The sequence below is a fragment of the Muntiacus reevesi genome, chromosome 3, assembly GCF_963930625.1.
Source record: "Muntiacus reevesi chromosome 3, mMunRee1.1, whole genome shotgun sequence".
NCBI lineage: Eukaryota > Metazoa > Chordata > Mammalia > Artiodactyla > Cervidae > Muntiacus > Muntiacus reevesi.
The window spans coordinates 202,121,501-202,135,658 of record NC_089251.1 but is presented as its reverse complement, the minus strand read 5'-3'; the positions used below and the strand labels follow the sequence as shown (position 1 = coordinate 202,135,658).

The 14,158-nt window shown below is 38.8% G+C and overlaps 1 protein-coding gene across 12 annotated transcripts in view; it reads right to left on the bottom strand.

Moving 5' to 3' along the window:
* Positions 1–257: 257 nt before the first annotated feature.
* The window catches only part of C3H2orf76 (chromosome 3 C2orf76 homolog), a 95,464-nt gene continuing 81,563 nt past the window's right edge, over positions 258–14,158 (bottom strand). For all 12 annotated transcript variants that reach the window (XM_065931393.1, XM_065931391.1, XM_065931400.1 and 9 more), the window contains 2 exons: positions 8,586–8,667; positions 258–428 (listed from right to left, as the gene is read on the bottom strand). In XM_065931393.1, coding sequence (XP_065787465.1) covers positions 352–428; positions 8,586–8,667 — 159 coding nt within the window. In that variant the 3' untranslated portion in view covers positions 258–351. The remainder of the gene's footprint in view (positions 429–8,585; positions 8,668–14,158) is intronic.

Below are 14,158 nucleotides of genomic sequence, written 5' to 3'. Positions count from 1 at the left end.
AGAGAATGCCCTTAGTCTTATAATCTTTTTTAAAGAATCCAACATGCAAGTCACCAAAATGATCTCTAATTTCGAGAAACAAATTATAACTAAAGAGCCAACACTCCATGGTGATTTTTGAACAATTATTTCTTTCACTTAAAATCAGATGTTTTTCCTATAAATGAATACACTATTTTACAACAAGAAAGAAAGAAATAAGACCTGCACAAGAGAGAACACACCACAGATTTTACCTCAAACGGCAGAGGCTGGGATTAATTTTTTTAAGTTTATTTGTCAATTTCAGAAATTCACTAGTGGAATAAAGAGCTTAATACAAGTATGCAAAAAAGAAGCTCTGTGAGGTTTTCACCAGGATGAAATGGGATTAGCTTTGTAGTTCTTATAGTCTTCTTCACAGAAGAATGCAATTTCAGTTTCACTGGCTGAAAAAAAAAAAAGAAAAACAGAAAATGGAAAAAAAATTTTAATGTAAAATTAGATTTTAAATAAGTATGGAAATCCATATTTCATTGATTCAGTGCTTCCAAGGCCTAAAGTTAGAAAAGCGAGTTTGGTTTCACATTTCACAAAATCAACAAGAAGTTTAAGTACGAGAATCTAGAATTCAACCAATTTAAAAGTAAAAAGAAAAATAACCAAAAATACTAAAAACAAGAGTTAACACATGAATCTGGTTTTCAAGAAATCATAAAATTGTTCATTTGTAGTCCTCTTGACAATCCTAGAAATAATAAGCCATTATTTTTTTTTTCCAAATGTGTTACTCTGTTCCTGAAGGAAGAGGAAAACTCTTTTCTCCCCCCTCTGAAATTAGCCTGTAGGTATAATAATTTAATACTTAGAGGATCAGTAGAATATTTTACAGATCACTTTACATTCTCCCTCATGACCCATCAAAATATGTGTCTGAAGAAGTTAATTTTTTGCCCGCTTATGACTAATTCATGAGGCTTCAACAATATGCAAAGTGAAAGACACAAATTGGCTTCTACCGCAATACCTTCAAATACCTCTAATTATTCACAAGGGATATGGCACAGCTAAAGGACCCACAAAGGTTCAGAGCAGTCACAATTCTTTCAACCTAGCAGGTCAAGGACTCTGTCTTCTAAAACAATAAGTCAGCAACATTATTAATTCAGACTGGAGACAAATCTGATGGAAAGCCTTCCAATTATTAAACATGCAATTCTTTAAGGTGTTGCGCCAACAAGTTCCCATTTTTTAAATTAAATCAGAAGTTAACACAGCCTGCTTAGCTTTTACAGAAAGAGCAAAAGGGCCTTTAGAATCTTGACAAGAAAACAGACAAGATTATTTGTAATGAATACTGATCACTCAATTAACATATTCTCTAAAAACAGACAAGTGAAACTCCTCAAGCCAAATAAATAGGATAATAAGGAAGGATGCCAAGGATTACCACTGGTCTCCCAGTTTAAAGCGCTCATCTCTTCATTAGAATTTATCACAGAAGAATGAAATTAAAGAGCTTAGCATAACATTTCATTAAAAATGTTTTTGCTGGTTTTAAGTATACCAAATTTGATGTTTCTCAAACCTGAATTCCTGTGGTCTTTACAGAAAATATAGAAATGTTGTTTTTTTTTTTTTAGAAATTATTGAAAGGATTTTTATTTGACAAATACTTGTATGTGTGTGTGTGTAGTCGCTCAGTCGTGTCCGACTCTTTGCGACCCTGTGGACTGTTGCCCACCAGGCTCCTCTGTCCACGGGATTCTCCAAGCAAGAATACTATTTCCTTCTCCAGTGGAAATGTTGAAAGAAGAAAATAAAATCACCCAGTGTCTCAGATCCTCATTCCAGCCCTTTTATATATTCAAGATTAAATGAAGATTAATCTTGATAAAAATCAGACCAGGAACTCTTGTCACAATAAGCCTGGGGGTGTGTGTGTAGGCAAGCAGGGAAGACACAGCAGAAAGAAATTGGGAATCGATAAGAGGGGCTGTAAACAAATGCACCCTGGGCAAACAGTAAGTTAAGGTACAGTTAAATATTATAAGAAATTATAATTATATAATTATATAATTATATAAGAAATTATATAAGAAATTATACTGGGAATTAGTAAAATGTTGAAAAGGGGGGCTTCAAAAAATTCAGTATTCAAAGAGAAGATATTCTGAGATCTATCCTTTATATAAAGAGCTCCTTTTTTGAAGAGAGGTAAGCCCAAAGGTAGACCTACATAATTTGCAAGTGATTCTAATATCCTTCTCCTGATATTAGGAGAATAAGCAAAAGTCCCCTGTTCTTAATAATCACAGTGCAAGATTTCATACACAATGTGCTATTTACATATAGAACTTTACACAGTGATTTGCCCACACAGCACTTCGCTCAATACACACTGTGATTACAATTTTCACTTACCGCAATTGACATTTATCTGTATACCCCTTTTGAGAAACTAGTACATCTTATGGCTCTTCAGGATACCAGTAATAGGTTTAGAATTAAATTAATGTATAGAAAGAACTGACAAAGCATTTCTGTTTTGACACATAAGTTCTCTTGGGTCTAAATCAGTTATAGATCAATCCATTATTTATATACTACAGGCTTAAAAATGAGGTCATCTAAGGTAAAGATTTTATTTTCAGATGAATGACTTTTTTTTTTTTCAGGAAAACTACATTGACAAATGGATTAAACTCAAATGGTCCAGGTTGATAAAAATGTTCACCCTTAACAAATTGGAGAATAACACACAAATTAGGAGTTAGCTGCTTTGAACATTCAGAAGAAAGACATAAGGTGGATTTTAAACTTTAGTAATGTGGTCCTTAAGCAAAAACAGAATATAATGTTTTTTTCTTAAATCTACAGAACCCTATTGAAAAATGTCTGAGACAATGATTTCATGTATTTAGACTACAGATTTGCTTGCCAATTACAGTGAAAACAAATTACAAAAGCTTTTCAAGACCTCTACATAATCACCCTTTCCTCCATCATGCCCAATTCTATTTAAAACAGCTCCAGAAGAACCTCAGGAAGTCTGCCCCATGCTGGTCCCCCAGGGCACCTGATTTTAAATTAAATGTGCTGCAGGGCAGTGCACTCAGGTGCGTGGTGCCTTGGCATGAGAATGTGAAATGAATGTGCTTCTCAAATCCAATAAATGCGCCACCAGCTCATCCCTTTGTCTGACTAGCAAACGAAACCACGTAAGGGCTCGCCAAATACATCTGTGCATCATTTTAACACTGACTTTCAAGTTTAATGAAACAAACACAAGCCAGGGCATTCAAATGTTGGATATGAAATCAATGATTAAGAATGTCATCATGCTTCCATTATAAAATGCACACATATACACCTCTAATGGGAAAATAATAACTTCAAATTTTTTTTAAAAAGAAGAAAAACCAATTTTAAATGTAGAAGTCTCAGGAAAGTTGAGTATAATGTACTTAAACTCCTCAACTAACTTGTTTCAATAAACCCATCTATCAACAAGGATTTACTGTACAGCTTCTAAATCCCGAGCCTCATGTCAAAGTCGCATGCAGCACAGCAACTGTCGTCTGAGAAAAGAGGCTGAGACATGTCCTGGCTGTAGTACAATTAATGATCAGAGCAGGCTGTAATGTGAATAATAACTCCAGATCATTGGCAAAACAAAAAAAGCCAGGAAGGGCAAGGTGTGATTTCTGCAGCAATTTGACACCAAAGGGACAGGTTCACTGTCTCGCCTGGTCCAGGACTCATCCTTGCAAGTTTCACAAAAGTCTAATCTACAAATCATTCAAAACCATGCCCACAGCTGTGTTGTACTTCTAACTTTTCGCCAAAGGAGGTCAACAATCCAGCAAGTAGTTCCAAACAACCATGTGTCTTTTATTTCTTATTTACTTGAGAATCTGTTTTCAAGCTGGTTGAGAAGATTTCAAACTATAGTTTGGAGGAAACAAATATAGAAATGAATCTGACCTTTGATAGACTGGACACTGTGATTTCCACATAAGCATGCAAAGTGAACGTGTTAGTCGCTCAGTCGTATCCGATTCCTTGTGACCTGTGGACTGTAGCCCTCCAGGTTTCTCGGTCACGGAATTCTCCAGGCAAGAATACTCGAGTCGGTTGCCATTCCCTTCTCCAGGGGATCTTCCTGACCAAGGGATCAAACCCGTGTCTCCTGCATCGGCAGGCAGATTCTTTACATCTGAGCTACCAGGGAAGCCCGAGGGGAGGGCAAAAAGGGAAGAATCATGTCTGGGAGGTTCCTTCTGATCTTCTTTCTCTGGGATCCCAAATTCCCTGGGCCTGCCACCTATTTCATCAAGCACCAGATCACTGCTGCTATCATGTTAACATGAACAGCCAGTGAAACACGCTGCCAAAGCAGCAAAGCATGTATGCCCCAAGATATTACCACCTAAAAGAGAATGGGAGAGGGACTCAAACCTTCAGGAAACACTAATCATACATGATCCTGATTAAAGAAGTGGAGCCAAGGAATCCTACAATCTGAGCTGCTTAGCCAAGATCACCAAGAGGGGTCGGACACCAAGACTGGGTTTCGGTTGTGGGCAGACGATACGGGAGTGACACAGAAAGTGAAAACAAACCACAAGGGAATCGGGGGATTATTACAAGATGTGCCTTGATGCGCACTCTTCCCAGAGGTGAGCACTTAGTTTGCCAGACCGTGTCTTGTTTTAAAATATTTCCAGTAAAGCATAAACTGACTTCAGAAGAGTTACCCTACCTCAGTTTCTCTCCTAAACCGGAGAAAAAAGATAGCAATAGTAGAACGCAGCAAAATGAAAGAGATAAAATATAACCCCAAAAATATTTAACATGAAAATGTATCACTTAGGGGAATTAGTCCATAAAACCACAACTGTTAACAACAAGATGTTTAAATTATAAATAACAATTCTAGGTAAGGCCTTCTTCCTTCTTCCACAAAACAAATCTTTTTACTGATGTATTTTAGGACTAAATCCACAAGCAAAAACCTTCCCTGACGTCAAGCGTAGAATATACAATTGGGATCGGCAATGTAGATGAAAGGCTAGAGAATTTCTCAGTGAGAAAAGAAATCTTCAAACCAGTTTGTTCCCCTAATTTCCCCCCTCACAGGCTTTCTTTTCCTTTCATGATTTTTACAGAAAAGTCATAATGATACATTTGTTACACTGGCCTTATTCCCATGGCAACTGGCTGTGATGGCAGAGTGACAGCTCTACAGCAAGATCAAGTGGTAAGAAGGGAGAGAGCGAAGACTTAGAATTTTTGTCCTAAAACCTCTTAAAAACCTAACCAGGCACAGCACCAAAGGAGGGAAAATTCCCTAGAAAAATCACACATTTCAAGTACTGCTTTTACAACTCTACTCCCACTGAGAATTTTTTGTTCCTCTCCTGGGGCCATCACCTCCTTCCCCATGTGTAATAACTGTGGCCTGTTCTGAAGAGTACAGAAACACTGCTCTCAGCAACAAAGGGGAACATGCAGAAGAGGGGGCTGCTCCCAACAGGGATGGAAGGCACCCTCAACCAGGGCAAGAGAACAGTTTGAAGTAACAACCTGAAACCAGTGGAGAACCCATGAAAACGATCCAATTCTGATCAAAGATATACATGGCCTTAAAACAAGAATGACCCCCCCCAAAAAAAGTGATTTGATTTATACCTTTATAGGTGGTTGTTATATAAGTCTGAAATTGATGACAATTAAACCAACAACTTGAGATTTTAACAAATTCAAAACATTTGCCAATTGCTTTCTCCAAAATGGTTTCCAAATAAAATGAAGTATTTTTGAGGGCGTTTATATGCATTGCTCCAGATGCTTTCATATACATTCTTTTATTTAACCCTATGACAACCCTCTGAAATACATTTATTATTTGTTTCATTTTACAGAAATCAAAGTGGAAGTTCAGAGAGTCTAAATGGCTTACAGAAGGTCACAGATGCAGAGCCGTCATTCAAACCAATTTTCCCTAAATTTAGGAGTTGATTCCTTAAAATTGGGCCCTTACTTTATAAGTAACACATGTAAATTATACAAGAAAGTTTAAATTACAAGAACAATTAGGTAAAATGGAGAATAAAGAAAAAAAAAATTGCTGGCAATGCCACCACCCAGGGAAACCATTTCTATAATTTTAATATATGATCTCTTCTTCATATACATATACAGACATGTAAATATATTTAAAAATAATAACGGTATCACACAATACATTTTCTATTTCCATTCAATAAAGCTCTACAGCAATGCATCTCAAACCAGGAAGATGAGAGCTAGCACTTCTGAATGTGTATCACAACCTGGGAGGAGTCACAGAGTTGAAGAAGCATACTTCTGTTGCCTTGGTAATAGATGTGACAGAAAATTACTTAGTAAGTTTGAGAAAGTCTTACTGGTCCAATTAATCAACAAAGTTAGCGGTAATATACCTTCCCAAAAGTAGTACAAGGGAACATCCATTTTCTAACATTCCTTCAGATACAACCGCTGTTCTTCATGTCTGCTAGTCTTAAATTATTGCTTGCCCAAGGTCACCCAGACAGTGCGTGGTAGTCAAGCTGTTACCCAAGCACTCTGACTTCAGCCTCTAATTCTTAATCACTAGAGTAGTAAACTACATAAAATTCAGTCTCTATTTTCATATATATTGCTCTCATTACTAATAGGGCTGAACTATTTATGTTAGCTATTTCTTCTATCAGTAGTTTATTTCTCTTTTTTATACTAGTTTTAAGACCTCTTTATAAAGTCAGGCTTTCTTTGTCATATATGCTGCAAATATTTTTTCACAATTTATTGCTTCTCCTTTAACTCTGTTTATGTGGTTAAATCTATCATTTCTCCCTGCTTCATGGCTTCTGGCTTCAAGGGCATGCTTAGAAAGCTCTTCTCCCCAAGATTATGAAACTACTGACCTACATTTTACCTAAAAACTTTTTTACATTGTAAACATTTAATCTATATAGAATTTATTTTAGAATAAGGACTAAGAACTTAAGTTTTATTTTCTCAAATGTTTTGACAATGGGCCCAACAGTTTCTGGCTAATTCATTCTTTTCTCCACTTATTTGATATGTCAAAATTTTTTCATACCATGAAACTGTTTTTTAGTTGGTTTTTTAATTTTCCAGTCTTTTCCACAGAGCTGTCGATTTCTGTATCAATGCTGCTGCTGCCGCCGACCTTCAGTCGTGTCCAACTCTGTGCGACCCCATAGACGGCAGCCCACCAGGCTCCTCCGTCCTGGGATTTTCCAGGCGAGAACACTGGAGTGGGTTGCCATTTCCTTCTCCAGTGCATGAAAGTGAAAAGTGAAAGTGAAGACGCTCAGTCGTGTCCGACTTAGCGACCCCGTGGACCACAGCCTACCAGGCTCCTCCGTCCACGGGATTGTCCAGGCAAGAGTACTGGAGTGGGCTGCCATTGCCTTCTCTGGCCTGTATCAATACCAGCCTGTTATAACAAGTATAGTTTTATGCTTAATAAGCAGTTAAGTGCTACCTGCTGTAATAAAATAGGTACCAAATTAAGAAGAAATAAAGGCCAAATTAAACATTGTTTTTTCAAATAACAGCAATCAATCTTATGTAGTCACAACATGGAAAGACACTAAATCTAGCCAAGAGTATAGACTTAGACACAGAAAACAAGTCTGAGATTATATAACACGGCATTCAAAATCATATCTAAGTTAGAGATGTCAGGAGCCCACTTTAACCACATGTGTCATTTAAAAATGAATTCCTGGCAGAAGAGACAACAATTAAACACCTATCAAAACAATTTAAGGATTCCTAACACGGACCTTATGAACCCTAGAGTGTCCCTTAACCAGTGCATCCAAAAAATTAGAAAGTAAGTGTGATTTGTCAGAGGCATAATGCCTTCAACTGCTCACACTTCCCTCAAAACCTTCACTGTACTACCACATCATCTCTAAGTATACATGGAAGTAGAATTATAGTGACATCTAATGGTCACAACACATGTCACATAGCGTTTCTTTAAAATAAAACTGCATGCATATTCCAAATTGAAAGGTTAAATCAGGCAATTTTTCAACTGCACACCATAGGCTCCTATTTGAAATTCCATGACTTGGTCGGCTCGGAGTGATTTGGATAACTATCAGAAACCACGCTGCTTGTTATACAAACAACATCTCACTTCATTATTCCACAATACTTCTATCGGGCCCTTTTCTCTTAAACTATCAGCTCAAATGAAGCTGATATGAGTAAGTAGGTTATTAAGTGAGTAATAACCTGTCAATCACTTAAAATAACCCTCAGCAGAATTCTGAGCATACTTTCTCGAAAGAACTATTTGCATGCTGAACGTTGGGAGAGCAGATATCTACTGCCCTCAGTCAAATGATCTGAATGTACATCATTCTTGTCCTTCCCCTCTGAATAATTATCAGGTAGTGTAAAGAGCACCAAGGGTAGCATTTACTTTGCATTGAGTTGTCCAAATACAATCAGCCAGACATGGCCATCCAGGCCGGAAAGCCCGTGCCCCCTCCAGCTCCACACACACACACACACACACACACACACTTTCTCACCGATTCCAGCTGCTTTCAGGGTGCTATCTTCTTTTAACAGGAGTCTGTCATCATCTTCCAAACTCAACACAAGTTCATTTGTCTAGAAAGAAAAAAAAATCCACTTTTTACCAGTACTTCTATTAGTTTCACATTTGCTGAGATTCCTCAAAGACAACTGAATTGTTACTTTGGGTCACAGCAATAATCCAAGTCACATTCTGCTCTCATGGCTGTAGGGAAAGCAGTGAAGAGGTATACAGTGAGTGCCTATTAAATACACGCTACATAAAGCACGAGGGAGACAGGGCTAGAACACAGAGCTTTTGTGCTGGAGCTGGGTTAAAAATTCAGGTTCCACAAATATCCAGCTGCGTGGTCTCAATAAATTACATAGCCTTAGAAAAAAAAAAGAGGGGTAGCAATGCATCTTCTTATTGCCAGGTGGTGAGGATGAAAAGAGATGACGTGTATAAACCCCCAGTGCAGTGCCAGTCACAGAGGGAGTAGTATTAGCTGTCAGTGTTCTGTTCATCATCATCTCATGCTCACAATAACCCAAGAGGGTTCAGAGAGGCTAGGATACAGGCTCAGAGGATGTGCTCAGGGGACTAAGGTTCTGTTAGTGGAAACACTGACAGAAACCGCCCACCCTGCTCGGGCACTACAGTAACCAGATCCTAGTGAGAAAAGCAGAACTAACAAGCCACCACCAGCTGGAAGAATTTGGGAAAGGTCAAAAGGAGATGCCACATGTCCTACCAATCTCCCAGAATCCTTCTTGCTGAAATCCATCTTGGCTGAACAATGCTTGCTCCACCAGGAAGGACCCGAGTCCGAATGACGGGCCAGAGGCGACCCAGAAGCTAATCTCATCACCAGAAACCCGAGACTGCGGGCCGCATGGCGGAGCCGTGCCCCTGGGTCCCCGTCCCGCCTGCGCTTCACCCGGGAGCCCCTGCCCAGTGAATTCTCCGGCTGTCTCAGCGTGTGTGTCTCCTCGGCAGTTCATTCCCCAGTCTTAGACAAGAGCTCAGTCTTGGGTCCTAGTGGGTGTCCCTCTTCCTGCAACAGATCCAGTTTTAACCAGTCTGACTTCTGAGAGAAGCAGTTTGCCTCCGCTGAAAGCTCACATATTTAAAAACCCTCCAGCTAACAAACACTTGGCCCAAGTGCTGTTAACTAACATTCGTCTTTGTGATTTAGGGAGAGTTTGCGCTCCAATGCCACTCACAAATCCACTTAAACGTCATAATTACTGAGCCTGCCTCTAAACAGCACCTAGTAGTGAGCCCTCGCTGGGCACAGTACCACCTGTCAACCAGAACGCATTGTTTAGTACCAGATCCTCTTTCCAGAATAGGGCTGAGACGGAGGCGCAAAAGAAGGCCTCTAAGCAGTCAGAAGAGCCGCCCCGGGAGCCATGCTCCACAGCTTGACTCGCTAGAAGGAGCACGGGGGCTTAAGCGCGCACAGATTAAAAGGGGGGAGAAAAGGTTACTGAAAAAATCATTTTAGAATAGGTAATACATACTCACAAGACAAAATTCTCCAAGTACATATGGAGAGAGTGAGAAGTGGGCTCCTCCCTCCTCCACCCAGCTACCCAGTTCTCCTCCAGAGCATCTGTACTAATTCTTACGCATCCTTCCAGACTGTCCTTGTACCTCCCAGAGACTGTCGTTGTACATGTCCACGCAGGCAGAGATGTGCCTACAAACTTGTACACACCAATGACGGCATGGAATATGCTGTGTTCTAACTTCTCTTAAAATATCTCAGTCATTCGGATACAACTGAACTTACAAAACAAAGAGAGACTCACAGACAGAGAAAGAACTTGCGACTGCTGGGGGAAGGATGAGGGGGAAGGATCGTTAGGGAGTTTGGGATGGACACGTACACACAGCTCTATTTAAAGTGGATAACCAACAAGGACCTAATGGACAGCACACGCAGCTCTGCTCTGTGTCACGCGGCAGCCTAGACGGGAGCAGGGTCTGGGGGAGAACGGATACACGTGTGTGTGTGGCTGAGCCACTTAGCTGTTCAGCTGAAACTACCACAACATTGCTTATCAGCTGTACCCCAACACAACATGAAATATCTTAAAGTCATTCAAAACCAGTTTAAGAGCTGCATCATAATTTATCAAGGCCGCAGTGTATTCCAACGGGAGGATTAACACTCTCTCTGTCCCTACTGACGGACACCCACGTTGTTTCCTATCTCTTCCTATCCTCCTCAGTCCTGCATCAAACATCCTTGTCCATGTATCGCTTGGTGTATGTACAAGTTTTGTCTGTAAGATAAATTCCTAGAACTGTTCAGTCAGAGAGGAAGTACAATTTTATTTTGACAGATGTTTCCAAATCACTCTCCAAAGAAGCGGTACCCACTTACACCACCACTACCCATCACTGAGAGTCCCTGTTTCCCATAGCCTCACAAGCACAGTGCATGATCGAAAGATTTTGATATTGCCAATCTAGCAAGTGTAGACTAAGAATAGTGTTGTGGTGGTGGTTTAGTCACTAAGTTGTGTCCGACTCTTGGACCCCTGGACTGTAGCCCTCCATGTTCCTCTATGCATAGGATTTTCCAGGCAAGAATACTGAACTGGGTTGCCCTTTCCTTCTCCAGGGGATCTTCCTGACCCAGGGATTGAACCTGGGTCTGCTGCACTGTAGGCAGATTCTTTACCTACTGACCTACCAAGGAAGCCCCCAAGAAGAGTATTAATTTATATTTATTTGAGTGTGAATAGTGACCCCATGGACTGTAGCCCACCAGGCTCCTCTGTCTATGGGATTTTCCAAAGGTGTGAATAGCTTCTATCTTTTAATAAACTTGTAGGATAATTTTTTAAATGGAATTGTGGAATATTGTTACATTCTAAGAAAACTGGGCTTCCCTGAAGGCTCAGATGGTAAAGAATCTGCCTGAAATGCAGGAGACCTGGATTCAATCCAAGGTCAGCAAGATCCTCTGGAGAAGGGAATGGCTACCCACACCAGTCACAAAGAATTGGACACAACTGAGTGACTAACACTTACTTTTCACTAAGAAAATTAGGTCTTTTCTGTAATTGTCTACTGAATGAATAAAGGAAAATGTATCAATCTTTTATTTTTCTATCATACTTAAAAAGACCTTCAGTGTAAGATTACTTTAAAATCCTGTGTTTCCTTAAAATATTGTAATTAACTTCATCTTTTAAACTTTTAATCATAGAGTATTTCAAACATAAAATGTATGCATGATAGTACAATGAACCCTTCATGTACCCAATACTCAGCTTGAACAAGTTATCCACTAATATTAATCTAGTTAATCTCTATGCTCACCTATGGGTTTCATCTTAGACTTATTTGAGTATTTATTTTGGCATAAGGAAAAGGATATGGATTCAATTTAACTGTGTTCCAGCTATTCCAGTAACATTTACTGAATCCTCCATATTTTCTCCATAAATCTGAAATGCAGTATTCACTATATACTAAATTCCCATATATAACTGGGCCGACTTTTGGACTTCTGATTCTGTGTCTTTGAACTAACAGTTAATGTGACAGTACCACACTGTTTTAATTACTATAGTTTTACAGTATGTCTTAATGTGCCAGGGTTAGTCACTCTCATTTCTCTTTTTTCTGACTATTCTTCATTATTTATTTTTTCCATGTTTTATAATCAGTTTCTTTAGCTTTTATATATACATCACACACACACACACACATATACACAAATACACATATACACACAACTGTTACTAGAATTTTATTTGGGTGGCATTAAATTTGTAAATTAACTATGAAAGAACTGACATCTTCATACTGTTGCCTCTTCCCATCCAAATGTCCTTTCCATTTCCACTTAAATCTCATCTTATATCCCTCTTTGCATGTTTTTCTTTTTTGTAAAATTAAGATGGAATTTCATATAAAGATAGCACATAGTTCTTAAGAGAAGTTCAGCTCTATGAGTCTGGACAACCGAATAACCTCTCTGCAATTTTAAAGTTTCCTTCTTAAAGGTCTTGCATATTTCTTACAAAGTTTACTACAGGGTGTAACTTCTTTCTTTCATAAACTTTTAACAAGGATAGCTATCCAGTTTCCAAACTCACAAAATGTAAGACAGAAATTGGGGTTTTTCTTTCAAATCTTTTTGATAGGAATTATTATGACTCTATAAGAAGCCTACTGATTATACTACATACTACACACACAGACACACAAGTCCATTTTCTTGCCGAAATGAACCATACTACAGTAATTACTTGCACTGAACTACTGATTCATCCAACAAACACTGAGCTCATCACCCAAACAGGAGGCTTGGTGGGAAGGTATCCAATCACTTTTTTATTGTGCTGATGGCACCAGATTTCTGTGGACACCTGATAATTTCAATTAAGAAAGTCTAAACCTAGAAATTTGGGGAAATGGGGAACATGCCTTTTGCGAACAAGTTCATTAAGATATAGGAGTTAGTTGGAAGTTTCTCCCTTTGGCTAAGGAAGAAGACTAAAATTACAGCTGGGTTGGAAAACTGACAGGCTGAGCCAGTGATGTCTATAGGCCTTGTAAATGGGAAAGTAGAATGCACATGCAAAAATGAGAAAAATGGTTGGCAGTTGGAAAAGGCACAAATGAGGAATATGTGGGTAGAAGTTTTAAATCGTATCTGTAAAAATATATTGACTCCTTCCTTACAAAAGTTAAAGAGACCGTGTTCATGGATTGGAAGAATCAATATTGTCAAAATGGCTATTCTACCCAAAGCAATCTATAGATTCAAGGCAATCCCTATCAAGCTACCAACGGTATTTTTCACAGAACTAGAACAAATAATTTCACAATTTGTATGGAAAAACAAAAAACCTCGAATAGCCAAAGTAATCTTGAGAAAGAAGAATGGAACTGGAGGAATCAACCTGCCTGACTTCAGACTCTACTACAAAGCCACAGTCATCAAGACAGTATGGTACTGGCACAAAGGCAGAAACATAGATCAATGGAACAGAATAGAAAGCCCAGAGATAAATCCACGAACCTATGGACACCTTATCTTTGACAAAGGAGGCAAGGACACACAATGGAAAAAAGACAATCTCTTTAACAAGTGGTGCTGGGAAAACTGGTCAACCACTTGTAAAAGAATGAAACTAGAACACTTTCTAACACCATACACAAAAATAAACTCAAAATGGATTAAAGATCTAAATGTAAGACCAGAAACTATAAAACTCCTAGAGGAGAACATAGGCAAAACACTCTCCGACATAAATCTCAGCAAGATCTTCTATGACCCACCTCCCAGAATATTGGAAATAAAAGCAAAAATAAACAAATGGGACCTAATGAAAATTAAAAGCTTTTGCACAACATAGGAAAATATACGTAAGGTGAAAAGACAGCCCTCAGATTGGGAGAAAATAATAGCAAATGAGGAAACAGACAAAGGATTAATCTCAAAAATATACAAGCAACTCCTGCAGCTCAATTCCAGAAAAATAAATGACCCAATCAAAAAATGGGCCAAAGAACTAAACAGACATTTCTCCAAAGAAGACATACAGATGGCTAACA